This window comes from Chamaea fasciata, unplaced genomic scaffold (assembly GCF_029207755.1).
Source record: "Chamaea fasciata isolate MVZ Bird 193981 ecotype frontalis unplaced genomic scaffold, bChaFas1.0.hap1 SCAF_2, whole genome shotgun sequence".
NCBI lineage: Eukaryota > Metazoa > Chordata > Aves > Passeriformes > Sylviidae > Chamaea > Chamaea fasciata.
The window spans coordinates 116,822,609-116,849,779 of record NW_027094087.1 but is presented as its reverse complement, the minus strand read 5'-3'; the positions used below and the strand labels follow the sequence as shown (position 1 = coordinate 116,849,779).

Here is a 27,171-nt window from a genome sequence, read left to right as displayed (position 1 = left end):
GGTTGGAAAGAGCACTTGAGGATGTAGGAAGCACTTATGTGACACGGTCCTAGCTGCTCACCTCGGTGCACTGTCAGGCGTGACCTGCTGGGCTGACTTCAGGTGCTGTCCCAGGCCTTTGTTCTGGGCAGCCTCTGACATATTGTCGCATTTGCTTCTTGTGGAGGGACTGGTGATACATAGCGATCGGGCAGCAGGTACCTGGCAGGCCTTCCCTCTCCAGGCTGTTTTCTGTCCTTCCATTGCTCCCTCTTAATCAGTATCCTCTGGTCTGCATTCCAGGCAGGATTAAAGCAAACTCTGCAAAGGAGATCAAGCCACCCTCTGCTCTGCTGGTTGCCAGCCATGGAGCAAATGAAGAGGTCAACAATGCTTCTGCTGGAGCTGTTTATTCTTGGGGGCCTGAGAGCAGGGATGGGCTCTGCTGTCCTGGGCACCCTGGATCTACAAATAGATGAGGAGCAGCCGGCTGGCACCATCATTGGGGACATCAGCGCTGGCCTACCCCCTGAAACTAGTGCCTACATGTATTTCATCTCAGCACAGGAGGGCAGCGGTGTCTCCACTGACCTGGGGATAGATGAGAATACTGGGATCATCAAAACAGCTCGTGTCCTGGACCGGGAGACTCGGGACCACTACAGCTTCATTGCTGTCACCCCGGAGGGCATCACAGTAGAAGTGAACATCCAAGTGAATGACATCAATGACCATGCTCCAGCATTTCCCAAACAGCACAGCACCTTTCAGATCCCGGAGCACACACCCATTGGCAGCAGGTTTCCCTTGGACCCAGCCTTTGATGCTGACAGTGGCCTCCTGAACACACAAGGCTATATGATTAAGGGAGGGAATGTGGGGCAGGCCTTCCGCCTGGAAACGCGTCGAGGACCCAATGGGGTCCTGTATTTGGACCTGGTGGTCAGCAATGTTCTGGATCGGGAGAACCGCTCGTTGTACTCACTGCTGTTGGAAGCCTACGATGGTGGTTCTCCTCCCCGGAGCACCCAGATGACACTGGATGTGTCCATTCAGGACATCAACGACAATGCCCCCAGCTTCAACCAGAGCCGCTATCATACACTCATTTCAGAGAATCTGAAACCTGGCAGCAGCATCCTGCAGGTCTTTGCCTCTGATGCAGACGAGGGTGACAATGGGGATGTGATTTATGAGATCAACCGACGGCAGAGTGATCCTGACCAGTACTTCACCATTGACGCCCGGACTGGGGTCATCAAGCTCAACAAGGGTCTGGACTATGAAGTGAGGAAGGTGCATGAGCTGGTGGTGCAGGCAAGGGATAAGGCTGTCCATCCTGAGGTCACCACAGCCTTTGTTACCATCCACGTGCGTGACTACAATGACAACCAGCCCACCATGACTATCATCTTTCTGAGTGAGGATGGCTCCCCACAGATCTCCGAGGGAGCCCAGCCCGGGCAGTATGTGGCACGCATTTCTGTTTCCGATCCAGACTATGGAGAGTACTCCAATGTCAATGTCACACTGGAGGGAGGAGATGGCAAGTTTGCCCTCACTACCAAGGACAACATCATCTATCTGATCTGCGTGGACCAACTTCTGGATCGGGAAGAAAGAGACTCCTATGATCTGCGGGTGACAGCTACTGACTCAGGAACACCCCCACTCCGGGCAGAATCAGCCTTTGTGCTGCAGGTGATGGATGTTAATGACAATCCCCCGCTCTTTGACCAGCAGGAGTACAAGCAGAGCATCCCTGAAGTGGTGTACCCAGGCAGCTTTGTCCTGCAGGTGACAGCTCGTGACAAGGACCAGGGTCCCAATGGGGAGGTGCGGTACAGCATTCTACACGGACATGACACCCACTCCAGCTGGTTTACCATTGACCCTGACACTGGCATCATCACCACTGCTGCCCCACTGGATTATGAGAAGGACCCTCAGCCTCAGCTCACTGTGCTGGCCACTGACCGGGGAAGCCCTGCCCTCTCCTCCTCAGCTGTGGTGCACGTGGCCTTGCAGGATGTCAATGACAATGAGCCAGTGTTCAGGAGTAACTTCTACAATGTGTCCCTGAAGGAGAACACCCCCGTTGGGACCTGCTTCTTGCAGGTAAGTACAGGTATCGAGGCCTGAGCTTGGCAGGGGCACAGCCAGGGCTGTGAGCAGCTTGGGGTGGGAGACCTGCCACTGCAGGGTGTTCGGTGCAGGTGTCATGGCTTTGATGGGCAGCATTTGCGGCAGGAATGCCAGAGCGGAGGTCCCCACGCTTGGTGTGAGTCCAGAATGGGGCCAAGTCATGCACATCCTTTCTGTGTGCAAGTAGTGGGCAATGCCACTGACATCAGCCCACCACAAGGCTGCCCATCATGTAGAGCACGGTGTGGGCCTCTCTTGGGGTGGGTCCTGCTGTGCCAGGCCTTGCTTGCATCAGTGTGGAGCTACCTTGCAGCCAGGACACTCAAAACGGGGCTAAGGAACATGATACTGCCTCTGGGAAACTGCCTGTAGCCAGGCTTCGAACTTCTCTCTTCCCCTGTGAGGTCATTAGCCCAAGTTAATCAGTGTTGGTAAGGCTGGTTGTGAGCATTAGCATTATTTATGCTAATGAGCTAATGAGCTGAGACACGTGCTGCTGCACCAGCCTTTATGTGGCAAGAGGTCGCAGCTGGAGCTGGAGAGCTGCTGGGTCTCCAAAAGCTCTGTGACCCCATGATGAGCGAGCAATGCCGTTTGGATTCTGTGTGTTCTGTGTTCCCTGTGTTTGGGGTTTCTGTTGCAGCTCAGGCCCTGGAGCCCTGGTTCCTGGGGACAGGTGATGCCACCTGCCTGACCTGGGATGAGGGCAGGTGTGGGGGTGCCGTGAGGCACTGCCAACCATGGCAGCATCCCGGCTGCCCATCGGGACAAGCACCAGTGGCACTGGGGGCAGTTCTTTGCTGGAGGTGTGGGGCATGGGGATGTCTGGCTGGGACCAGGAGAAGCTCTGGCGCCAGGTTGTTGAGAGGTGCCCAAGGGGACGGGAAGAACAGGAATTCTGGAGTCCATAAGACAAGGCTGGAGGAGGTCCTGTGACTTGGCCAGGAAAAAGGGTCTCTAGGTCACCCTGGAGGAAAATTTGGAGCTGGCAAGAAAGAATGGTCTATGTGTGCCCTGTGGGTACACTGCAGGGGCATGGGGGGTGTGAATGTGGGCTGGGGAGGATGGGCTGTGGGGGGCGGTGTGTGTGTGCGTGCAAGTGACTGATGGTGTGGGAGCGCTGGAGAGGGGCTTGTTGGGGAGTGAGTACAGGGGATAGGGTAGGAGTGTGGCAGGAAGGAGGAATTGGGTAGGAGCAAGGGCCAGGTGTGGAATAGAGAAGGCATGTGGGGCGAGGGCAAGTGTAGGATGGCATAGATCGGGGGTTTGGGGACAGGTCAAGGTAGGATTAGGGAAAAGTCTGGGCAGAAGAAGTGAATGGGAGATGAGGAGGAAGATGTAGGTCAGGGGAGATTTGGGTTTGGTGTATGCAGGGCAGCACTACACACTGTCCCAGTCTGGGATGGGTGGGCATGGGGTAGGGCTGGGGACAGAGCTGGGGAAGGAGTCAGGGGTGGGTTCAGGGCCGGGGTCACAGCAGGGATGCCAAGTGTCCTTGCGTGAGCATGGCAGCCCCAGGCGTGTGCAGGGGTGTCTGGGCTGCACAGCCCCCGAAGGGAGGCCCCCCTCTTTCCTTGTCCGTGCCTTCCTGCTCAGTGCTGCTCGCCGTGTGGGAAGGCGTTCTGGAAATGCAATCGGAGATGGCGGCTGGGCTCCTGACTGCGAGTGTGGGGCCAGGCTGGAGGGAGAGCGCACCCCGCAGAGGAGCTGGGGTGTGCGGGGCCGTGGGGCACACCCAGAAGAGTGTCCAGTGCGTGGCTGCCTGGCTCTGCGCCGTGCAGGGACAGGGCTGGCCTGGCAGCTGGTAGTGACCAAGGCTTGGCCGCATTTCGATGGTCTTGGCTTAGTCCTTGTGTTTCGTTTGGAAACAGAGCGTCTGGGCTGAGTGCAGGTAACTCCCGTGCGGCCTCGGCACAAAGCAAACAGCTCACACATCTGCTGCTGCTTCCTCTGAGCCAGGAAATGTGAGAGGATGGGAAAGGAGGCTGGCCAGGCCGATGGCTTGATCGAGGATGCAGCAGGAGCCAGCGAAGTCTGGGAGCTGGGCAGAGCCAGGTCAGGGAGCCCTGGGCTTGGAGCACAGCTGCCTGGCATGACCACCCCTGTTGCCTCAAACAGGAAGGCTTCAGAGGCGCTGCCAGGGCTCACAGTGGCCAGTGCCCAGCGCTGTTCTCCACAGAGTTGCCCATGTCAGGTGTGCTACCCCCACAGCCCTTTTGTGCCATTGCTCCTGCTTGACTCCATCTCTGTATGGCTTCCAGGCGTTGAGGCTCACCCTGCCTCGGGACAGCAAAGTGTATCTGTCAAGGTCTGGGTTTTGTCCAGACCCACACAATGGTCATGAGTGCTCAGGTCACGGCCAGGCCCTGCCAGGTGAGCTGCAGGACCCAGTTCAGTCACCCAGGTCAGCACGGAACTCAGTGGGTTTGCTTCTCTGTCGGTCTGCCACATTTTTAAACAGAAAACCCTGGAAGGACCAGGTCTGTTTTTAGACAGTGATGTCTGCTCTCCATGGACAGGACAGAAAGGTAGGGAAGGAAGGAGTCCCCGTGGGTGAGCAGGGGAGACCTGAAGAATCGCTACAGATGATCTGCTCCCTTGCAGACTCCATTCTGTCTGCTGGGTCAGTCTTTGTGTCTGGGTATGAACAGGGATGAGCAGAGCAGGTTGCTGGCCTGAGCTTCTGAGAAAGAAAAAGGAACTCATAACATCTTCTCTGTTTATTACTCATGTTTACTATGGGCCAGGTCCCACAGTAGCAGACTGAGCATGAAGCAAAGGAAATAGCAAACTCGCTATTCAAATCTGAGATGAAAGAGAAACACGGGTGGAGACAGAGCCCAGGGTAGCAGTGAACGTGAGACCAGCAGAAAACGGAGCAGAAGACAGTCACCCGCTGCCTGCCTTGCTCCTCCTGCCGCCATGAGCTGATGATGCAGAAGCTTTAGGGCACTCGACCACGTTCCAATGCTGTGGTCCGTGATGTGAAGCACTGCTCTGGTAGAAATTCACCCTGCTGGTTTAAATTTGTTTTAAACATTTGACTGTGTACCAGCACAATGCATGCATGGTCAGATAGTGTTTTTCTGGGACTTTCTGACTTTTCATGCTAAATCAAGTATTGTCTGTGCTCTGGCAGAGAGAACTGTGAACCCCATGTCGTGAGCGTGGGCTGATTGGGCAGCAACCTGAATGACACGGAATGGTGGATTATTGATTCTTGCATGTATTCAGTATTGATGATTTTGGAACCAGTGTCTACATACTCCCTTTGCACCCAAACGCATAAATGTTGGGGAACATCAGAAATTAAAAGCTGACCAGCCATGCCACCTAATGTAGAGTCTCTGTGGTTTTGAGGACAAGTCTGATGAGTTTCTGGTTCTGATTTGTGATTCCATGGGACATTCATGGGCAATGCTGCATGCACAGCACTGGGACAGCCCCATGGGCTGCGCCCCAGGGAGGAAGATTTGGATGAAGAGCTGTAGGCTGCACCAGGCCACATACGGTATATTACCAAAAGAGAGTCTCAAGGGCTAATCCTGAAGCCTTGGTTGTGCTGCCAAAGGGGCAGCTGTGCGGGGACACGGAGCATAGTCATGCATGGACGCTGGAGCAGCACAAGGGCTGATGCTCACCAAGTGCGGTCAAGGGAAGTGGTAGGAGGAAGTGGGGCATTGCTGCCTGCATTTGTGTTCTTAGGGCAAGGGATTTAGCATCAACCTATTTTCAGACCTTTGCACAACACAGAACAGGCCCCCCCACTTGGAAACAAGAGGGAAAGCTTTCCAAAGCAAGATGAGGAGATGCCTGGGAGCGTGCTGGGGAGCAGAGCAGGGGGAGGGAGAGCATCATGGTCCTGAGGAGCAGGCTGCCATGTGGGAGGATCTGGGGGTGCACAGGAGTGTGGGCATGGGGGAGATGCTGGTACACGGGGAGGTTGTGGGGGGAGGTGAGTGCTGTTGTTACCGCCAGAAGAGCTGCGTTTGTTCCAAATTCCTGTGAAAGTTATTTCCTTGCGCTGCCAGCAGCCTCCTCCTGGGCTTGGCACAGCAGCCAGCGCCATGATTAATTCAAGTAGCATTTCCCCTGGAGCTGCAGCAGCTTTTCCACTGCAGCTGAGAGGCCCCAGCCCCTCTCGCTCCTCTCCCCCCATCCTCTGCTCCTCCTCCCAACCCCCTTGAACAGCTCCCTCCTTCCTCCATGCAATCCCCAGCCCCCTCACAGCTGCCCCTTTTCCCTTACCTCTGCTTCAGCTCTAGGCCCCTCAGAACTCCTCTTTCTACCGCTGCCCTTGCTCACACAGCTCCCTGGTCCATGTCCACCCACAGCCCCACCCACGCATGCTGCCTTCCAAAGGGCCAGCCCTCCTGCCCCCCTCCCATGGCCCCAGTCACCAGCACGCCCCACCCCACCTCCTAGTTTCTGCTCCCTCTTGTTCTCCCCGCACCCCTTGGTCAGTACCAGCTGCAGTTGTCTTCTCCCCCGGGACCCTGGCCACTGTGACCCGGGGCAGTTCTCCTCCACCTGCACAGCCCTTGGGACATGCCAGCCTCTCCCTGCTCCCTGTGGAATCCCAGAATGGTTTAGGTGGGAAGGAACCTTAAATATCATCCAGTTCCAACCCCCTGCCATGGGCAGGGACACCTTCTGCTAGGCCAGTCCAACCTGGCCTTGAGCACGTTCAGGGATGGAGCAGCCACATCTGCTCTGGGCAACCTGTGCCAGGGCCTCACCACCCTCACAGGGACAAACTTCTTCCCAATATGCCATCTAACCTTGTCCTCTGGCAGTGGGAAGCCATTCTCCCTTGCCCTGTCCCTCCAGGCCCCTTGTCTCCAGTCCCTCTCCACCTCTCTTGGAGCCCCTTTAGGCACTGGAAGGGACTCTAAGGTTTCCCTGGAGCCTTCTCAAGGTTGAGCACCCCCATCTTGCCCAGCCTGTCTCCAGAGCAGTTCCATGTCCTCCTGATGTTGGGGGCCCCATTCCTGCCTTGCTCCCTAGGCTCACCTTGCCTGATATGCTCAATCTTGTGCTGAACCCAGCCCAGTCTCTCCTGCACATCTTGCTGATCTGTGTCCCATCTTTTTGCACAGACCTTCTCTGAACTCTCCCTGCCTGAGCTCCACACCCTGGTTTGGGGTCATTCTGGCTTCAGTGCCTCCCTGGGCCCTGCCATTTCCACCCTGTGCTGTGCCTGCCTCATTCAAGCCCCCCATCTTGAGCACTCTTCCCCACATAGCCCAGCTTCCCAGCCCTGCTCTGCTCCAGGATTCCCTGCCCCTTTCTGCTCCCCAGCTGCTATATCCTGTTCAGCTCCTGCACCTTCCATGGGGCTCCCTATGCCCTGTAGCTCCTGGCTGCAGATGCCATTTCACCAGCATCCAGGAACTGCACCAGGAATCCAGGTGCGGAACCTTGCTCCTTGTCCATCTTAGCCTTGGTCTGTCCCTGTGCATGGAGGCACCGGGTCCCAGAAGGGGGCTGTGCACTCCCAGGCTCCCACACCTCTTGCCCAGCCCCGCCATCCACATCCTCTCTGCCAGTGTCTGTGGTTAACCCACTTCCCCTCATCCTCTGAACCGAAGGCTTTACCCTGTTCAGAGCAGTGCTGGGGGCCATCAGCAGCCCCTGCTCCCCATGCCCGGGTACGTGTGTTTCTGGCAGCCCTGTGTCTGTCACAGAATCAGAGAAGGGTGGGAAGGGACCTTAAAGCCAATCTTGTTTCACGCCCTGTTATGGGCAAAGACACCTTCCACTAGACCAGGTTGCTCCAAGCCCCATCCAGCCTAACCTTGAATGCCAGGGACGGGGCAGCCACAGCTTCTCTGGGCAGTGTGGAGGCCTTGGCCGTGGGACCACCAGGCAGACTCCTGCTCGTGTCTGGGGCCCTGGGGACCCAGCGGTGCGAGCCAGCAGCGCCGGCAGCCAGGCCTGGGCTCCCCGGACAGGGGGCTCTGGTGGGGTCTGACCCTCGCCTTGGCCACGTGTGCTGGACTGTCGCTGGGCCGAACCCTGACCCTGCTCCCTCCCCTGAGACCCGAGTGTGCTGGAGGCTGAGACAAAGCCCTGGAGCCAGGAATGGCTCCTGAAATAGCCACGTGGCCACTCCCTGGCTGCTTTTAGCTGGTCAGTGGCTGTGCCAGGGCTGGGAGGGCAGGACGCCTGGCACGCACTCAGGCGCAGGGAGCCATGCGTGGGATCGCTGACCACACTGGCGCCAGCCTCCCCTCCTCTCCCACCAAGAGCCGTCACTCAGAGGGGCGGGAGCCCCAGAGCCAGATGTTTGCCAAAGCCACAGCATAACATGTGTGCAGCAGAGCCCCAGCCATGGCTACGCTCCAGATGAGTTCCCTGCCTGCTGACTGCGCTGGCTGGAGTGGGGAGGATGGCTGAGGAGTGGAGGCCCAAGCTGCTGAAGTGTGCTCCATCACTTTACAGCACTGTGGGCTGGGCGGGGGTTCACAGGTCAGCAGGAGGGCTGTAAAGGCAGGAGGTGTGTGCAAGGGGCTCTGGTGATGTGCTTGAGATGGCTCTATGGGAAGGGGCAGGTTTGACTCCCACAGGCGATGCAGCTGAGGACCCTGGTGTGGGGCTGTACTTCATCCACCCCCATCTCCGGGAAATAAGAAGTCTGTTGTGCCTTGGCACCACTTGTCCCTCCTGTCTTGCTGGGGAACTGGGAGGAGAGTGTGAAATAGCAAGGCCTCAATACCCATCACTGCCCTCCCAGCTCTCCGTGCAGTGGGGAGAGGCACACTTGGCCAGAACCCCGCTTCCTTTTCAAAGTCTGGTGCTCTGGTTTCTTGCTGCCTAACCTTGAGTCATCTTGCTGTTCTCCTTTGTTGTCCTCTTCTGCTCCGTGGTGGTCACTGCACTCCCACTGCATGCTCTTCTGCCCAGCTGCAAGGCACTCCAGCAAAGCCTTCTCACCACACCTGCAGGGAAGGAGGGGCAGGTAGCAGATGCTGCTGCCCAGTGTGGTCAAGGCTGCCGTGCAGGGACGGGGAAGCAAATCAGCTCTCTCGGAACAATTTGAGCTCAGTGGGGAGCTGGGGTGTTCAGGAGGGTCTTTGGCTGGAGTTCACAGAATGGTTGAGTTTGGAAAGGACCTCTTGAGATAATCTAGTACAACCCCTCCATGCATAAGCAGCACCATCCAGAGTTGGTTGCCCAGGACATCCCCAGTTTCCTGGGCAACCTCACAAAGGCAAAGTGCTTCCTGATCTTCAGAGGGACTCTCCTGTGTTCCAGTGTGTGTGTGCCTGTGCCCTCTGATCCTGACACTGGGCACAGCTGGGAAGAGCCTGGATTTATCCCCTTGTTGCCCTCTTTCCTGTATGAATGATACCCCTTCTCCAGGCTGAACCATCCCAGCTCCCTCAGTATTTTGTCACAGGAGAGGTGCTCCAGTCCCTCCATCCTCTTTGTGGCCCTTCACTGGACTCTCTCCAGTATTGCCATCTCTCTTCTGTACTGGGGAGCCAGCGCTCCACCTGTGGCCTCGTCACTGCTGAGGAGAGGGGCGAGATCCTCTCCCTGACCTGCTGGCCACACTCATCCTGATGCTGCCCAGGACACTATTCTCCTTCCTTGCAGCAAGGGCACATTGCTGTCTCATCTTCAGCTTGGCGCCCCTGAGGGCCTCTTCTGCTAAGCTCCTCTCCAGTGTATGCTCCCCAGCATATGCTGGTGCAGGGGATTGTTTCTTCCCTGGGGCAGAGCTTTGCAGTGTCCCTCGTTGAACTTTAGGAGGCCTCTCATCCATCCCTGCAGCCTCTCAAGGTCACTCTAGATGCAGCACCACCCTCTGGCAAATAAGCCACTCCTCCGAATTTGGGGTCATCAGCAACCATGCTCGGGGTACACACTACACCATCAACCAGGTTGTTAATGAAGATGCCAAACAGGACTGGAGGTAGGATTGACCCCTGGGGTACACTGCTAGCTACTGGCCTCCAAGTAGATATCGTGCCCCTGATCACTACTCTCTGGACAGGAGCTGATCAGCTGAACGAGGATCTTATGGGGGAGAGTGTCAAAGAATTTAGTGCACTTCAGGTTGACAATATCCACTCCTTTTCCATCATCCACCAGGCCAGTCATCCATCATGTGGATCAAGCATGATTTGTGCTTAGGGGAAGTTGTGCTCACCGCTCCTGATGACCTTCTTGTTCTTCTCATGCATAAAAATGGTTTCCAGGATTAGCTGTTCCATCACTTTTCCAGGGATCAAGGTGATGCTGATTGTTTTGTAGTTACCTGGGTCCTCCTGCTTACTCTTGAAGATAGGAGAGAGATTTACCTTCCTACAGCCCTCAGGCACCTCCCAAACACTATGACTGAGCAAAGATTATTGTGAGGAGCAATGATGTGTTTCATCCTGGTCTCTGAGACCTGAGATTCCTGAAGACCCATCACACCAGTAGGGAGAAAGGGAGAGAGGGCATTAAGTACCCCAGTCTTTTACATGTCCTTTGTCATCAGGTCCCTAGTTTCCTTCATCTAGAGAAGCCTTCCTTTCGTCACCAGTGTACTTACAGAAGCCCTTCTTGTTGACTTTGACATCCCTGCCAGATTCAAATCCAGTTGGGAGTTAGATGCCAGCAGCTGCGTTCCCATGTAATTACACTGATCAGTGAGTGATTTCAGCAGAAGGTACCCCAGATGTGTTCCCCAAACCCTGCCATGGTAGCAAGCCTCTTCTACACCTATCAACAAAGTCTGCAAAACACAGCATCAGGGTCATCCCCTGGGTTCCTTAACATATCCTCTGGTCTCGAGGGTATATGCCTTTTCATTTGCATCCATTATCTGACAGAAAAGATGTATTTCCCCTGTCACTTTCATCCAGATCCCTTCCCTCATTACAGCCCCCAGGCAGCGCACTGCTCATGAACATCTCCTCCAGAGCCTGTTTTCCAACCTTTCACCCACCCAATTGCCCAGCCCTCCAAACTGTAACATCCTGCCTTGAATATGACGACTGTGGGAGAAGGTGTCAAAATCCTTCCTAAAGTCAAGGCAATTGTCACCCACAGCCATCAGCCCTTTGACTCCAGATCCCATCACTCCCCCACAGAGAGCAAACAGGATGGTCAATCCATGATGGCTCTTCCCTTTCAGGATCTTTCATGTGGCCTAAAACATGCTACAAGGAGACTCATTCCATGATTCTCCCAGGGCCCAAGGTGTGTCTGACAAGAACACAGACCCTCAGAGGATCCTTTTGGCCTTTGTTGAAGGTGGGACGTGACACTTGCATTCCTCCAGTTGTCAGGGATCTCTCCTGATTTGCACCGCGTGTGAAGAGCAGCCCTACAAATCCATTTCTGTCAGCGTCCATTGATGCAGTCTCTTGAGTCCCATGGATTCACGTGGATCAGTCTTTTTAAAGAAATACCGACTCCATCTTCACCCCTCTCTGGTAGCTCTCTGAACCCTTTTGAACAGCGTGGAGGCTGGTGGAGGAGGCATTGAGTGTTCCAGTCTTACCTGGCCCTGCTGCTGCTGAACCACCGACTACACTCAGGAATGGGCCCTTCTTCAGGCCCTCACTACCAGCACAGTGGTGGAGGCTCTTCTTGGCGAGCTCAGGCTTGAACTTTGGCTTTGCTGACACACTCCTGACAAGCCTGGCAATGTTTATAGATTCCTACTGTGTATCTTGCCTCCGTGCAGATCTCAAAGAATTGTGGAATGGCTTGGGTTGGAAGGGACCTTAAATATCATCTTGTTCCAGCCCCTGCCATGAGCAGGGACATCTTCCACTAAACCAGGTCATTCCAAGCCCTGGAACCAGGTTGTCCAGCCTGGCCTTGGACACTTCCAGGGTTGGGCAGCCATAGCTTCTCTGGGCACCCTGTCCCAGGGCCTCACTACTCTTACAGGGAAGAATTTTTTCCCAATATCCAATGTAAACCTACTCTCTGTCAGTGTGAAGCTGTACTCCCTTGTCCTCTCTTTCCAGGCTCTTTGAAATAGCCTCTCTCCATCTTTCTCATTGGCTCCTTTCAGATGCTGAAAGGCCACAATTAGGTCACTCCAGAGCCTTCTCTTCTCCAGGCTGCACAATCCCAGTTCTCTTAGCATGCGCCACCTTTTGCATGGCAGCTTAGCCCTGAGGCCCCTGTTAGCCCGGGCCATCTGCTGACGTCTCTGTGTTTTCCTGCACACTGGGATGGGCTGTTCTGGAGTGTGCTGTCCTGAAGGCTTGCCAGCTTTCCTGAGCTGCCTTGGCCTTCGATGCTGCCTCCCATGAGATCCCTACCGTCAACCAGTTCCCTGTAAAAGCTAAAGTCTGTCTTGCAGTCCAGGGTCTGTACTCTGCTTCTCTTCTTCCTCACTCCCTTTAGGATCCTGAATCTGCTGCTTCATGGTCCCTGCAGTCACAGCTACTGCCACAACCCCAGTGAGTACTCCCTTTTAGGGAACAGCAGATCCAGCTGCAGGCCATCCCTGCTTGGCAGGGACATTGGAATTCTTTGTGAAACCAGGGGTCTGTGATCCTGGCTTCCTCAGGTCCTGCTGCCTCCTTGGCAGCTTCAGGTCAGGAATCTCCTTGCAGTGCATTGATGTCCTTCTGCTTAAAGCCTTTAGTGGGTGTGCAGGCTCTGTTCAGAAGTCAGAGGTGAGAGAGCAATGGGGCTGCCATTCAGCCTCAGAGCCCTGGCTCCTGCTCCCACATATTCGAGCAGCAGGACTGGCACGGCCCCAGCAGAGAGCTTCCTGGGCAGTTCCACAGGCAGCTTGACCCCGTTTCCCTGCATTTTTCAGGCAAACATCAGGAGTCTCATGAATGAGCTGCAGTAAAACCAGCTGTGGATCCAAGATTTGGGGCGGATGCTAAATACAGAGCCTGGGGCTGCCCTGCATTAGCTTCTAGCAAAGTTCCTGGAAAAATGTCCATGCTTGGTTTAAAAATTTCCAGAAGTGGTGAACTCACCGCAGGCCTTAATGAGCCCTTTTGGTGACTAATTGCCCTCACAGCTAAAAATGTGTCCCTGTCCCAGACTGCGTGTGCTCTGAGTCTGCAGCAGCGCATGCCAGCTGAAACAAGGTGCTTGCCATACCTGGTGGCTGGTGGCCCCCCTGTGATGTCTCTCAGGAGTCCCCAGGAGGCTGCAGCAGTGAACCTGCTGTCCCTGGGTCTCACATCAGGCCCTGCTGAGCGTGAGCTGCCCACAGGCAGTCAGCCAGTCCCATCCCGTGGGATTCACATGTGGGATATAAGCAGTCTGCAGGCAGGGAGCTGAGACTGGGGTGCACCAGCCACAGCCCAGCTCCCTCTGCACACACTGGCAGAGCACTGAGCAAGATGTCCAGTGGCCCCAAACTCAGCCAACACCATTACCTGGTCCAGCAGGGGTTTGCTGTTCCTGTGGCTTTTCTCTTGGCAGTTTAGCATCACCCATCCAAGAGAGACAAGAACCAGCTGCAGGACTCCAGTTGTGGTTGCTCCAGTGATGTGACCTCCCTTAGACCCTGTGTAAGCTCATGTTGGGCAGAGTTCTGTGTTGGACCAGTGGTCCACAGGTGGTCCCATCACAGGACGGGGCAGTGAAGCACTAGATATATGGGATACCTTGTCCTGGCTGCACAGCCAGGGCTGGTTCTGACACCAGACTGCTGGCTCCACCAGTTATCTTGCTGGAAGATGGCTCTGGGTACCAGGAATCTGCCAGGGAAATGGCGCTGCACTACACAGTAGTGAGAGCTCATCTATTGCTCCTCTGTTCCCGAAACCTGACCCAGATCTTGTGGCAAGAAACTGGATATTCCCCCTTTGAGTGTTCCTAAGGGTGGCACCCAGAAGAAGATGGTTATGATGGGGAAGTGAGGCTCTTCTGGAAGCATCAGAGCCTCTGGCTTAAGGAGCCTGAAGCTAGCATCTCACTCTGCAGCAGAGCGTGTTCCTGTACAGTGATTAAAGCAGCTGACGTGCATTTTGGATAACCTGCAGGGTGAGAAGTAGTTCATTTTGAAGGAGAGAAAAATCTCAGTTTACCATATAGTACCTATTCCAGTCACTGTGGCAGGTGGTCAGTTTCTTACGCATTTCCATCTGCAGTGGTGGAGAAGGCTGGCAACTGACCCAAGGAATGGCAGAGGCACATCAGGGTGGGGGTGCAGGGCTGTATCCCAGGCATGGCAGAGGCACAGTGGGGTGTGGGTACAAGCTGTACCCCAGTAACAACAAGGCAGCATGGAGCCAGTGTACTGGTAACCTGCATACGAGCTCCAGTGAGGTCAGTGAGGTCAGATTTGTACTCTCTGCTGAGCAGCTCCCCAGGAAGATGGGCTGGGGCAGTAGGGAGTGGGGCAGTGAGCTCTAGGTGGGTCCAGGGGCAGCAGGGAGTGGGGCAGTGAGCTCTAGGTGGGCCCAGTTTCCCAAAGTGCCTCCTGACCCAGTTCTGTCACAGCACCTGTGTTTCCAAGTGCTCTGCAGCTGGAGTGGGGAGGAGGGATCCTGTTCCATGGTGCTTCTTCTGGCAGCTGCTGCAGGGCTGGGGAGCAAATCCTCTGCACAGGAGCTTAGTGCTCACTGGAGATGTGGTCTCAGTTTCTCCCTGCAGGCAGCCCCTCAGACCACAGGCAGCAGGGCTGCTGGGGGTGTCACAGGTGCTGCCTCCCCTTCCTGGTCAGGACAGGGTGGTGCCACCCCTGCCCAGCCGCTCTGTGTCCCCTTGCCCTGGTTCCTCCATCCCTGATGGCCGGGCTTGCAGCCCCCAGCCAGGCCCTCCTCTTGGCGCGCGTGTGGCGTTCCTGCGCTGCTCGTGCGGGAGCCGAGGCCCCATGGCTGCTGCGGGGAGGAGCTGTGGCTGACGAGGCCTGAACTCCACTTCACCCGAGCCTGGCCCAGCTGCCTTCCCCCAGCTCTGTCCCCCAGCTTTGTTCTCCATGGAGCTCCCAGCTGGTGGAGGAGCTGTGGGCAGGAATGTGGATTCAGGAGTTGGTTTCTGCTGACCTGGGCTCTGTAGGAGCCCAAGGAGGAACTGGGGAAGGCGAGCAGGGAGCAGCATTCATCCTCCTGCTGTGTCTGTCACAGTGGGTGCAGTTCTCGTGGACAGTCAACATGAGACCGGACTGTCTCAGGGCAGTGCCACCCGCCATCCTCATGCCAGGTGTCTGGGGCTGCTAGACACAGAGCTCTGAGAGCGGGACAGAGCCAGGGCCATGGTGACAGGGGGTTGACTTTCTTCATGTCCCGTCCTGAGTGTCTTTGCAAAAAAGGAGGAACAGAGGTGCAGGGGCTGCTGCTGCTGCAGTGCTTCATGTCCTGCAGAAGGAGCAGTGGCTGGTCTGGGCCAAGAGCCACAGTTGCTGTCACACTGTGTCATGATGGCCAGCTCTGAGGGTGGTGTGGTGGCTGTGGCCATGGAGCAGATGGTGGCACTGGGGTGTGGTGGTGGTGCTGGGCTAGGTCTGGCTGATGGTCTGTTCTGTTCAGGTGGTGCCTTCCCTCACACAGGTAACAGCCACAGACGCAGACAGCGGTGCATTTGGCTCCCTTTCCTACTCCATTGGCTCTGGCATCGGCAGCGTTGTCCCCACACAGTTCAGCATTGACAAGCACTCAGGGCAGCTGTGCACGGTGCAGCCTCTGGACCGCGATGAGGGCACTTCTGCCTACGACTTCACCATCACTGCTGTGGACGGGGTGAGTGCTAGCGAGGCTGCCTATGCAGTGTTGCTGCTGGCCCAGCACTGTGCAGGGGATGCTGCTGTCCTTGCGCTGTCTCTGATCTGGTGCCTCCTCAGGGCGGCCTGAACTCCATGGTGTATGTGAAGGTGTTCCTGGAGGACACGAATGACAACCGGCCGGTGTTTTATCCGCTGGAGTACGCTGCCAGCATCAGCACACAGAGCATGCCAGGGACAGCCGTGCTGCGTGTCACTGCCCATGACAAGGACGAGGGGCTGAACGGGAGAGTGACATACCGCATCGTCCTGGGAAACTCACCCCCACTCTTCTCCCTCAACAAGGACACGGGTGAGAACTGGCAGGCAGCCAGGGCAGGCAGCAGTTGGAGCACTGTGGTGTGAGAGGTGTCAAAACCAGCCTGAGTGTCACTGCTCGGCCATCTCAGCAGTGCAGTCTGTCTCCAGAGCATGTCTGTTCCTCTCCCTGCTAAACTTCCTTAACGTCTGGTAACCCCTTCCCAGACTCAGTCCCTGACTTTTTGTTTCTGCTCCCTGTTCTGTTCTTCATTTGTCCCGTCTTCTTCTTCTCCCCATTCCCCATCCCTGACTCACTGTGCCCTTCCTCTTGTGTGCTGATGCTTCGCCCCATCAGGCTGTATCCTGCTTCCTTTCTTGTCCCTGCCAGTCCCCTCTTCCCCAGCTCAGTTAACTCTCCTCTATAACTCTATCACTCTTGATCCCACTGTTCTCATTGGCTGCATCTGCTCGAAGCCAGAACAGTTTCTGCTGGGGAAGTGGGTGCACGGGTGTGTGGTGCCAGGGACTCTCAGCAAGACAAAAAGGTGCACTGGGGGATCTGCATACTGGTTCTCAAGTTCCCAGCAGGTGACTGGAATGAGACAAGCCCTACCAGCCCTCCTAAGGCAGGGCCACTTCCATTGTAGGGCCTATCAGTTTTGGTCCTTCACTTCCACACCCAGGGCCCACTTGCTGTGTTTTGACACTCACCCTGTGCCCCAGACTGGAAGCCCTATCCCCTCCTTTCCCTCTCCCAAGACCTGCCTTCTGGCTCGTGTCCCACAGGCTGTACCACTGCTTAACTCAGAGCTGAGTGTAAGATTAAGTGTGGAGGATTTGGGGAGGCTTTCCTGGGAGAGCTCCACTCATTCACTCCAGCTCCTCTGTGGTGGGCTCCCACTGTGATGCATGTTGTTTCCTGCCCCTTCTGGTCTGTCTTTTCCAGCTTATGGTTTGACCTGTCCCCTGGTGCCAGGTGACAGGTGCAGCACAATGCCACATCAGTGATTTTCTTCCTCAGGTGTCATCTCTCTGTCATGGTCTCTGAGTGGCAAAGCCAACACCCTGGTGCAGCTGGTGATCTCTGCTCAGGATGGAGGGGGCCTGCAGGCACAGCCAAATGCCCGGGTAAACATCAGCATCGTGGAGGGCACAGTCTCACCCCCTGTCTTTGAGCAAGCTCAGTACTTCTTCAGCGTGCCCGAGGACATGCCACAGGGCGCCAGTGTGGGAGCTGTCCGGGCCCAGAACCCGCCAGGTATGGGCTTGTCCCTTTTGCATGTTACCACTTTCCCTGTCCCCACACCATCCTTGAGGGTCGGCATCCACCACTTCCTCATGGAGTGGCCCTGCTCTGGGAGCTCCACACGCTCACATGTGAATGTGCACCCAGCTCAGCACCTGTGCTTGCACAGGTGCTGTATGCACACCTGTGTGTCTGTGCACATGGGCACAGTGCTGCTGCACACCCTGGACCGCAGCTTCCTGACCGTGGGGCTGAGGGAGTGAGCTGGATGGCATCTCGTTCCTTCTGTCTCCATCCTCTTACCCACAGGTCATGCTGATGACATCTTCTATTCCATCTCCTCGGGGGACCCTCACGGCTATTTCTCCATCGACTCGGCCTCGGGGCAGCTCCGCACCAGCCTGCCGCTGGATCACGAGTCCCAGTCGGTTCTCATCCTGGATGTCCAGGCCCGGAGCGGTTCACCTCCTGCCTACAGCAACACACGTGTGAAGATCTCTGTATCAGATGTGAACGATAACGTGCCGGCATTCCCAACTCCCTCCGACTCCATCTTGTTGCCAGAGGCCACAGAACCCGGGACTACAGTCTACACCGTGCAGGCCGAGGACCGTGACAGTGGTGCCAATGGACAGGTGACCTTTGAGCTGGTGTCGGGAGGTGAGGGCACCTTCGTTGTGGAGCGTTCCTCAGGGGCGGTGCGGCTCCTTGGGGCCCTGCAGTACGAGGCCATCTCGGCCTACAGCCTGGCCATCACGGCCCGGGACAGCGGCATTCCGCAGCTCAGCTCCACCTTCACGCTGCTGGTGCACGTACAGGCCGAGGACGACAATGGGCCCATCTTTGACACTCTCACCTACCGTGTGGAGGTGCAGGAGGGTGTTCCTGTCTCCACCCGCTTCCTTCAGGTGAGGGCCCTGGCACATGATGTGGAATCCACGGCCCTTACCTACCACCTGCGTGCAGATGGGGACGCTGCCAGCTTTGGCATCGTGCCTGAAAGCGGCTGGCTGTACGTCAAGAGTGCCCTGGACCGGGAGACGCGGGACTTGTACGTGCTGACGGTGCTGGCCTCGGTGGGAGGCACTGGGACTGCGGCCGACACACGGAAAACCGGCACCAGCACCGTGCGGGTCAGCATCACTGATGAGAACGACAACAGCCCTCGGCTGAGCGAGGAGCGCTACTTCTTCACCGTGTCTGAGAACCAGGCTCCTGGCAGCAGTGTGGGAAGGGTGATGGCAAGCGACCGGGACGCCGGGCAGAACAGCCGGCTCACCTACCGCCTGCTCCAGCACGACCCCAACTTTCTTATCCACACACAGACAGGTGAGAGACTCCTGGCTTCCTAGGTGGGGCCAGCTGGTGAGAAAGCCCAGGACAGGGCAGCAGTGGTGGCGGCCAGGCCAGTGCAGCAGCAGAATGTTCACCTCACTGCCCCCGCAGTGCTGGGCTCCAGCAACACACCTGAATAACACAGCTGAGCACAGGCTGTTCTCTAATGCAGCTTGTGGGCTGAGCTGTGTCCCCACTCACCAGTGCTCTCACTTCTTGTGCCTGCCCCATTCCTGGAAGTTAGGAAGGCCATGTTAGATAGGGTTTGGAGCAACCTGGGATAGTGGAAGGTGTCCCTGCCCATGGCAGCAGGGTGGAAAAAAGATGGGCTCGAAGGTCCCTTCCAACCCAAACCCTTCTGGGATTCTCCCTCACAGGAGAGGTCAGCACCAAGCACAGCTTGGATCGGGAGCAGCAGTCCAGCTTCCAGCTCTTGGTGATTGTGCAGGATGGGGGAGCACCGCCCCGCAGTGCCACCGGAACCATCTATGTCACTGTGCTGGATGAGAATGACAACGCTCCTGCTTTCCTCCACGTGGGCAGTGGCCAGGAGCTAACTGTGCAGGTAGGGGGGCAGGCTGGAGCACCAATGAGGCAGGGGACTGGTGGCCTCTGAATGTGGGGGCAGGTGGTACTGCTGGGGAAAAGGGGGTAGGGTAGGGGGACTCAGGAGAATTTCAGGGGGAGATGAGCAGGCACAAGTTGGATCCATGCAGCAGCCAGGACAGTTTGGTAAATTTGAGATGTGGCAGGTGGGGCATGTCCTTGGGCAATGCAGATATCCTGGTGCACAGAGCAGGCAGGGCCCCTGGAGGGCTCTGGCACAATCAGGACTGGCCAGCAGGCAGAAGCTTTTGGCACACACATGCCTGTAGGGAGGGACAGAAAAAGGAGCCCTGAACCTGACACAGGTTCAGGGAAGAGCCGTGGTAAACTGTGGTGAGCAGGGAGACGCAGGAAGCTATCACCCTCTAGGTCTGGGGATTTTGGATACAGCCACTTGTCTTTCTGGGAGGTCAGGAAAGCATTGTCCACCTGGGCCTGGCATGCACAAGAGCTTTCTGAGAATCTATTGTGTCTGCCAGCCAAGCTTTCCCTCTGCTCTGTGGCGGCAGCAGTCACCAGGCACTGCATGTGCTGCAGACCCAGCTGTGTGGGTACTGCTCAAGAGAAATGGCACAGGGCAGGGACAGCCTGCAGCTGGACGGCCATGCGCACTCTGCATGTCCATTGCTGAGCATCAGGCTGTGTGCTCAAAGCCCCTTGCTCTGGGTTGGTTCAGAAACACCGCGATGATGACAGCTGCCCTCTGTCACACGTCCTGCCTGAGCCACGCACCCCAGACACCTCAGAGCAGACAGGACTGTGTTGTCAGCCACCTGGGTGACACAAGGTCAGGGGACACTACAGCTCCAGCCAGGCCCTCCCTGTTCATTGTTGCTTCCTTTCCCATTCTAGGGTGCAGTTATCCCTTGCCCAGCCGTCTTCTTGCATGCCCTGTTCTGTCAAAGTTGCTGGCAGGGCTTGGCCTGGGTGAGCACAGCTCCCAGAGCCTAGAGGAGGCAAAGGGGGCACAGTTAGTCTTGCCCGCTCTGGGACCAGCTCAGGCCAGGGACCAGCCAGCCATGGCATGGCTGAGGGAGCACTGGATGGGCTCAGCAATATGGCATTGCTCTCACCTGGCCTCTGTTGTGAGCCCTGCTCCTGTGCAGGGACACCTGTGACACGCCTCATGGCAGGGTCAGCAGCTGATCCCAGTGTTTGGGGGCATGAAGCACGGCAAGTGACCTGCTAGAGCTTGGGTGGGCTCTGCACTTACACAGAGACCATGAAAGCAGATGCGTCCTTTAGGGGACAGGACAAGGCTGAGATGGGTTCAGAATTCTGTGGGCAGGTAAATGCTGCAGCAGCTCTGAGCAAACACCTGTTTGGGCACTTTGGTTTGGGCCCTTTGGTGTGCAGGTACTGGAAACAGAAATACAGAAGGGTGAAGCGCCCTAACAACCCACTTTAGCCATGTTTTGGATGTAGAAGACAGATTTGGAGGAAGAAGTGAAAACTAGATGATAACACAAAGCTCCATGGTTTCTTGCAGACATGCTAGGTGCAGTGTTCATGTCAGTGTCCATCAGGCAAAGCAGAGGAGGGTTCTGTGTCGGCGCCTTCCAGCATCAGCTGTGGGGTGCTAAGATGAAACTTTTGTGGCACACTGGCAGTACCTGAGGTGTTTGCAAAAGGGTCTGCAGTAATGCATCCTCCCAGAGAATGATTGCAAGGAGAGGGGAGAGAGAGCAAAGGGCAGGAACAGGGTGCCTGTTTTCACAGAGGGAGTGCCCCTAGTGCTGGATTTGCTTTGTCCCCTCAAAGATGTGATGGTTGATGTTACTGGTCTATTTACAGCATTCAAGGTGAGGGTTCCGTGTGAAGAGCTGTAGAAGGATCACGTTTCACTGTTGAGTCAGGGAAGATGATGGGACATGAAATCACTGCTGCTAAACAAGTTGCTGGAAAGCAATACGGATGGCACTTAGTGGTGGGCTCTGAACTGGCTGCTTCAGTTTGGGGAGAAGACTGGAGCTTTGTGAATGTGCCACACCAGGCTCTGCGCAGGCAAAAAAGCAAATCAAATGCTGAGTTTAATTAGAAAAGAAACAGAGAATGAAAGAAAATATCATCACACGGAGCTCAGATTCTGCTCATACTCTCTGCCTGGTTCTGTTCCCTTAGTGAGCAGAAGTGCTAGAAACTGTTTAGAAAAGGATGTTAACAGGATCTCTGGCAGATAATGGTTCCAAGCAGAAATAAAACATTCTTTGGCATGGACAAAGCTGCTGGAATATCACAAAGGTGAATATCACAAAGGTGAATATCAGAAAGGTGAACACTGAGTCATGGGGAAATGAGAAGTTGCATTTTTCATTACACGAGACTGGGCAGCTCCATAAGAACTGACCAGGCAGCAGGTTTAAAATAAACACAGGCAGCACTTCTTCATGCAGAGTGTAATTAAATTGTGAAATCATTGCCCAGAGTTGCATGGGTTCAAAACTAGATGAATTCATGGAAAGAAAAAAATCCATCAAAGGCTGATGAACACAATTACGATCTGTGGCTCAGGAAGTGTCTGAGCCACAGTGGGCTGGGAGCCGGGGAAGTTCACAGGAGGATTGTTCCATATCTACCATGTTTCTCACATTTCTGCATATCCACTGCCAGCCCCTGCCAGAGCTGTTTGTGGCCAGAATGGCTCTGTAAGCTTGGGACCAGGCTGGTGTTTGCAGCAACCTTCGGGGAGAGTGGGCAGACCCAGATATGCCCACATGGCTGCTGTCTTACCAGTTTGCATAGGCAAACCCACTGCTATTGCTGTTTATTCCTGTTTGAGTGACCGGAGCGGCGTTTGTACGTGGGGCTGTGTGGGTGTTGCTCATGTAACTCCTCTGACGTGTCTGCTTTTCTCAAAAGGGGTCTGATTCCTCTTGGAAGGGGAGAGTGTCCCTGCCTGCTGAGCAGGAGCCACTCAAGTCGGGGTTGAGGGCAGTGGGGGAGATGCTGCCCCGGCCTGTGGCGGGGAGAGGTTGGAAGGGGCCTCTGAAGCGTGGCCCCACATAGAGGTGTCCACGCAGACCCTCCTTTCATCAAGGGCCAGGCTATATTTAGGTCTGTGCCTCCATCGCTGCTGTGAAAGGCTGTTCCAGATTCCTTGATCTGGTACTAGAAAACATCTCTTCTTTTCCAGCCTAAACTAATTTCTGACCATTTTATACTCATTTGTTCTTGTGCCAATATTGTGTTTTTGCTTAAAAAGCTGTCCTCTCTCCCTGGAATTTCCCTCCCTCTCCCAATGTTTACAGAGCACAGTCCCAGCACTGCCTAGCCTGGCTGAACCGCTCCAGCTCTTCTGGTCTCCCCTCCCAGGGCTTCAGCACAGTGCCAGCAGCTTGGGCACCAGCTCTGGCCCTCACCTCCACCCAGAAACCTGCATCCTCTTCTCCGGAGTCCTGCTTGGATTCCACTTGACCCTCTCCTAAATGCATTAAGTCGCTCAGATCACTCCGCACAGCTGGGTCTGGGAGGGTGGTCTCTGCCATAGGCTGTGCTAGTGGGATGGGAATGTGAGGTCTGTCCCCTTGAAGTGGGAATTTGGCATCTGCTGGGGTGGAAGGAACAGCAGAACCTGTGCCAAGTGGGAATCCTGTTCCACCAAAGAGTATGTGGTGGAGGGTGCAGGTCTGCAGCAGGGAGGGGATGTTTGCTGAGGATGATTCCAAAACCTGACAGGTGCTGAGGGACAGTGATGGGGGTGCATCCAGTTCCACAGCTATCCGGAAAATGTGTGCAATGCTGTAATATGTGCTCTCTGTGGCAAAGGAGGTAGTTCCCCTCAGGACATGAGATTACCTGAGCACGTGTGATTGATGTCTCAATGGTCTTGTGCAGCACTGGCATAAAATGGGGGTCTAAAGTACCTGCAGACAGGCAGTGCTGCCCAGGAACAAAGGAGAAAAGGGAAAAGCCCCAAGCTGAGGTACCTGATCGCCAGAAGATCTGCCAGCTGCACCTCCAGAGATGGGAAACAGCCCTGGCTAACTGTGGGAACTGAGAAGATCCTTGACTGTGGCCAGGGAGGCTGGCACTGGGCTGTCAGGGCTCACACATTGGCATTTGCTGCTGAAGAGGTCTGTTGAGGCAGGGAGAATCAGGACTGTTGTGGAGCCCTGCACTTACCTGCAGAGGCTCTGGGTGTAAGTGGGGTGAAGCAGTCCCCTCCCATAGCCCTCCAGTCTGCCCCCACCCTGTCGAGTGTGTTGTTAAATGGGACAAGGGCAAGAGGGCTGGTGAGGCAGAACCTCCCCTGGCCAGTTGCTGTGGGCTCCTCCATGTTCCCAGCCTCAGGCACAGCTTGTGGGTCCTGCAGGGGGTCTCTGCTGTGGGTAAGGTGTAGGACTGGTGCAAGATGGTGCAGACCTCATGCCATGGTGCTGGGGCTGTGGGGTGATCTGAGAGGTTCCCTGTGCCACTCAGCTGCTCCCTGGGCCATGCTGCAGGTGCTGGAGGAGAAGTCATCGGGACTCCTGGTCGCTTCCCTGCAGGCCAAGGACCCCGACGAGGGGGAGAATGGGACCATCGTCTACTCACTGATAGGTACGAGCTCCAGAACCGGCACATCCGTGCTGCTCTGCCTTGCAGCCGTGACCTGGGCAGATGGGTGCCCACTGCCCGAGATCCCCACACCACCCTCCCCTGTGCTCCCTCTGCCATGCTTCTCCCAGCCACGTTTCCCTCTGTCTGCAGGAGCCTGGGCAGAGCGTTTCACTCTGCACGTGGCCACCGGGGAGCTGCGGACAGCCACGGTTCTGCGCCGCGCCGACCGCGCCGAGTACATCTTCACCGTGACAGCCAGCGACCGGGGCACCGTGCCGCGCAGCACCTCAGCCATCGTCCGTGTCCAGGTACCCAGGCCACTCCTGTCCCTGCACGCCAGCTCCTCCTGTCCCTGTACCGTCTACCCCTCGCTTGCCTCTTGGAAGACACCATCCAGCTACTTGGCAGCCTTCCTCCCTGCCTCCTCATCCTCTACCGCCTTCATCCCTGGGCACCCTCTGCTCCTGCTCAGCTGTTGATCCAGCCCAAAAATCCACGTGGAGAGCCTGGGACAGGAAGGGATGCCTCTGCGCCTGTTCTCGTTTCCAAAGAACTCCCAATTGCAGTTCTGCCTTCTCCAGGCCTTACACAGCCAGCCCTGTCCCAGATACCCTGGTGCAGGAAAGACGTCAGAGGTTCCCTGCACAGACTTCTACTCTTCCCAGCATCTACTTAAACCAATGTTCTGACCTGCAGGGTGTCCCTCATGTCTGTGTCACTTTGGTACTCCCTGCCTGGTATGCCCAGACAGCTGCATCCTTTCTTTACTGTTAGTAGTGAGCTTCCTTTTGCAGCCGAGGCTCTGGTTCCCCCCCATCATTGCAAACTCCCACCAAACAGTGTTTCACATCTTCTCGTCCGTGTCCTTGCAGTTGCCAAGGCCATTTCATTGTCCTTGCTGTGCCATCTCCACCAGCCCTGCCCATTGCTCCCTTGAGCCAGCTGGTCTTTCAGTCCTTTCTGTCACACAGCTGTCCCCACTCTGTGCCTTTCCCCTGCTAGTGTGGGAACTCCTGGGCTGAGTTCTAGCCCAGGTGGGTGTGATATACCATGTTCCCTTGAGGAGTGGAGCCTGGTGTTAGCCTGCCACATCTGCCTTCAGCCACCAATAACATGTTTTATACCATTTCCTTTTTACACTATGTCTGTAACTGTTCTCGTCATCAGAGCAGTTCTGCAGCCTCCAGAGCACTGAGGCCAGGCTGGCCATCCCCATCGTGCTGGTTTGCATCCCTGTAATAGATATTTGCTTGACAGTCACTGGGTTTGATCCACTCTGGTCTCACAAGTTTGTTGTTACTCCCATTTTCCTCAGCTCCTTGACAGGAATGTGCTTCTTCAGCAAGTTTTCCCTTCAGATCATACTGTGGTGGCCTTTACAGCATCCTCGCTCCCATCTGCGAGTGCACCTCATCCCCAGATTAACTCCAACGTGTTTAATAAAACTAGTGATAGTATTTATTTATCTTGGGGTCACACTGGGTTCTCTTTCTGTGCCTCCCATCAGGATGAGCACGACCTCTCTTCTTACTCACTCTTGCTTATGTTTGCAGAATTGTTTCTGCTGCCGTCTGTTGGCTTTGCAGTATTGGACCCAGTCACAGAGCCAAGGAGTGGCTGAGGGAAGGCACCTGTGAAGGTCACCTTCTCCAGCCCCCTGCTCAAATGGGGATTGTCTGGGTGACTTTTGGCTGTCTCCAAGGCTGGAGACTCCACCACCTGTGGGCATCTTGTGCCAGGACTCAGGCACCCTCACAGGAAAAGTGTATTCTGAGGACCAGAGGGACCCTCCTGTCTTCCAGCCTGTGCCCTGACACACAGTACCTCTGTGCATGCCACTCACTCCTTCCTCTCTTCTCAGGTGTTGCCATCCTCCCGTGTGCTGCCACGGCCTGATGCCACCGTGTTGACCCTGCATCCTCTCGAGGGGGTCAGGCCGGGGTCTGTGATTGGTTCAGTGGCTCCCCTGGACGCCCCTGCACGAGGACAGCTGATCTACACGGTGGTAGGAGGTGGTGGGGATGGCACCTTTGTGGTTGATAGTAGGACAGGGGAGATTTATGCTGCCCGTGAGCTGGACTACGAAGCTGGGGCACGGCACGTGCTCCAGGTGAGTGCTGAGGACACGCAGCACGGCTATCCCTCCAGCAGGTTGGTGCTGGTCCAGATCCACGTGCAGGACTGCAATGACCAGGCACCCACCTTCCCCGAAGACCCCATTACCATTGTGGTGCCTGAGAATGCCCAGGTTGGCTCCTCCATCTTCACCTTCCAGGCACTGGATGGGGATGGAGTGGGCCCCAACAGTCAGGTGCGCTATGCTCTGCTGCACCTGGAGCCACCCGGAGCCCCCTTCCAGCTGGACAGCCGCTCGGGGCAGCTGACCCTGCGCCAGCGCCTCGACCGGGAGGCTGCTGCCTCCTTCCTGCTGGTGGTGGAGGCCACAGACCAGGCCCGCAACGTCAGCCAGCGCCGCTCGGCCGCCGTCACAGCCCGCGTGTTCGTGACCGACGAGAACGACAACGTGCCCGTCTTCCTGTCCCCGGCCACCGTCAGCGTCATGGAGGACCAGCCCACGGGCTTTGTGGCCCTGCACGTGGTGGCCCAGGACAGCGATCTGGGAGAGAACGGACGTGTGAGCTACTCCTTGAGAGCAGGCAACGGTGATGGCCGCTTCCACCTCAACCCCAGCACTGGTGAGGGCTGGGAGTGTGCAGGGGTGGTGGCAGGGATACCGAGAACACGGAGGCTGAGGAGGGGGCAGGGGGACACCAGGATGGTGCACAGTGCGTGGGAGCCTGGAGGAGTGAGGCTGGGGGTGCAGGGAGTCCCAAGCACAGCATCTGGTTGGTGTGGTGCTGCTGTCTCCTGAGACCCATCTGTCCTGGCACAGCACGGTGCCTGCAGCCACATAGTCCCGAGGCATAAGCCCCAGTGCCTCTGGTGCCAGCTTGCCCCTCTCGTGTGCCCCCAGGTGCGCTCTCCATCGTGCGGGCCCTGAACCGGGAGGAGGTGGCGCAGCACAACCTGACGGTGGTGGCCACGGACCACGGCTTCCCACGCCTCTCCGCCACACAGCTACTGTCCGTGCTGGTGCTGGACGTCAACGATGAGGCTCCTGCCTTTGAGAAACCCGAGTATGAAGCTCACATCCTGGAGAACCTGCCGGCCGGCAGTCCAGTGCTGCAGGTGCTGGCCACAGACCGGGATCTGGGTGAGGATGCAGACAAGGGTGAGCTGCCCAGTTCAGTCAGGGCCTGTCTGGAGATGCAGTCCCAGGTCTGGGCACACCCTGCTCCCTTATGCCAGTCTGGAGAGCCTGGCTGACCAGAGGGAAGGATCAGCACCTGGCCTGGAGGTGGGAGATGGGCTGAAT

General features: G+C 56.3%; 1 protein-coding gene across 2 annotated transcripts in view; it reads left to right on the top strand.

Moving 5' to 3' along the window:
- The window catches only part of DCHS1 (dachsous cadherin-related 1), a 43,462-nt gene that overhangs the window by 4,059 nt on the left and 12,232 nt on the right, over positions 1–27,171 (top strand). Inside the window, exons 2-11 of one of the 2 annotated variants that reach the window (XM_066177279.1) lie at positions 287–2,097; positions 15,600–15,788; positions 15,890–16,121; positions 17,091–17,327; positions 17,625–18,644; positions 19,028–19,215; positions 23,699–23,795; positions 23,946–24,103; positions 25,657–26,491; positions 26,770–27,009. In XM_066177279.1, coding sequence (XP_066033376.1) covers positions 346–2,097; positions 15,600–15,788; positions 15,890–16,121; positions 17,091–17,327; positions 17,625–18,644; positions 19,028–19,215; positions 23,699–23,795; positions 23,946–24,103; positions 25,657–26,491; positions 26,770–27,009 — 4,948 coding nt within the window. In that variant the 5' untranslated portion in view covers positions 287–345. Of the gene's footprint in view, positions 1–282; positions 2,098–15,599; positions 15,789–15,889; positions 16,122–17,090; positions 17,328–17,624; positions 18,645–19,027; positions 19,216–23,698; positions 23,796–23,945; positions 24,104–25,656; positions 26,492–26,769; positions 27,010–27,171 lie in introns of both variants that reach the window. The other variant, XM_066177278.1, reaches the window with a different exon arrangement.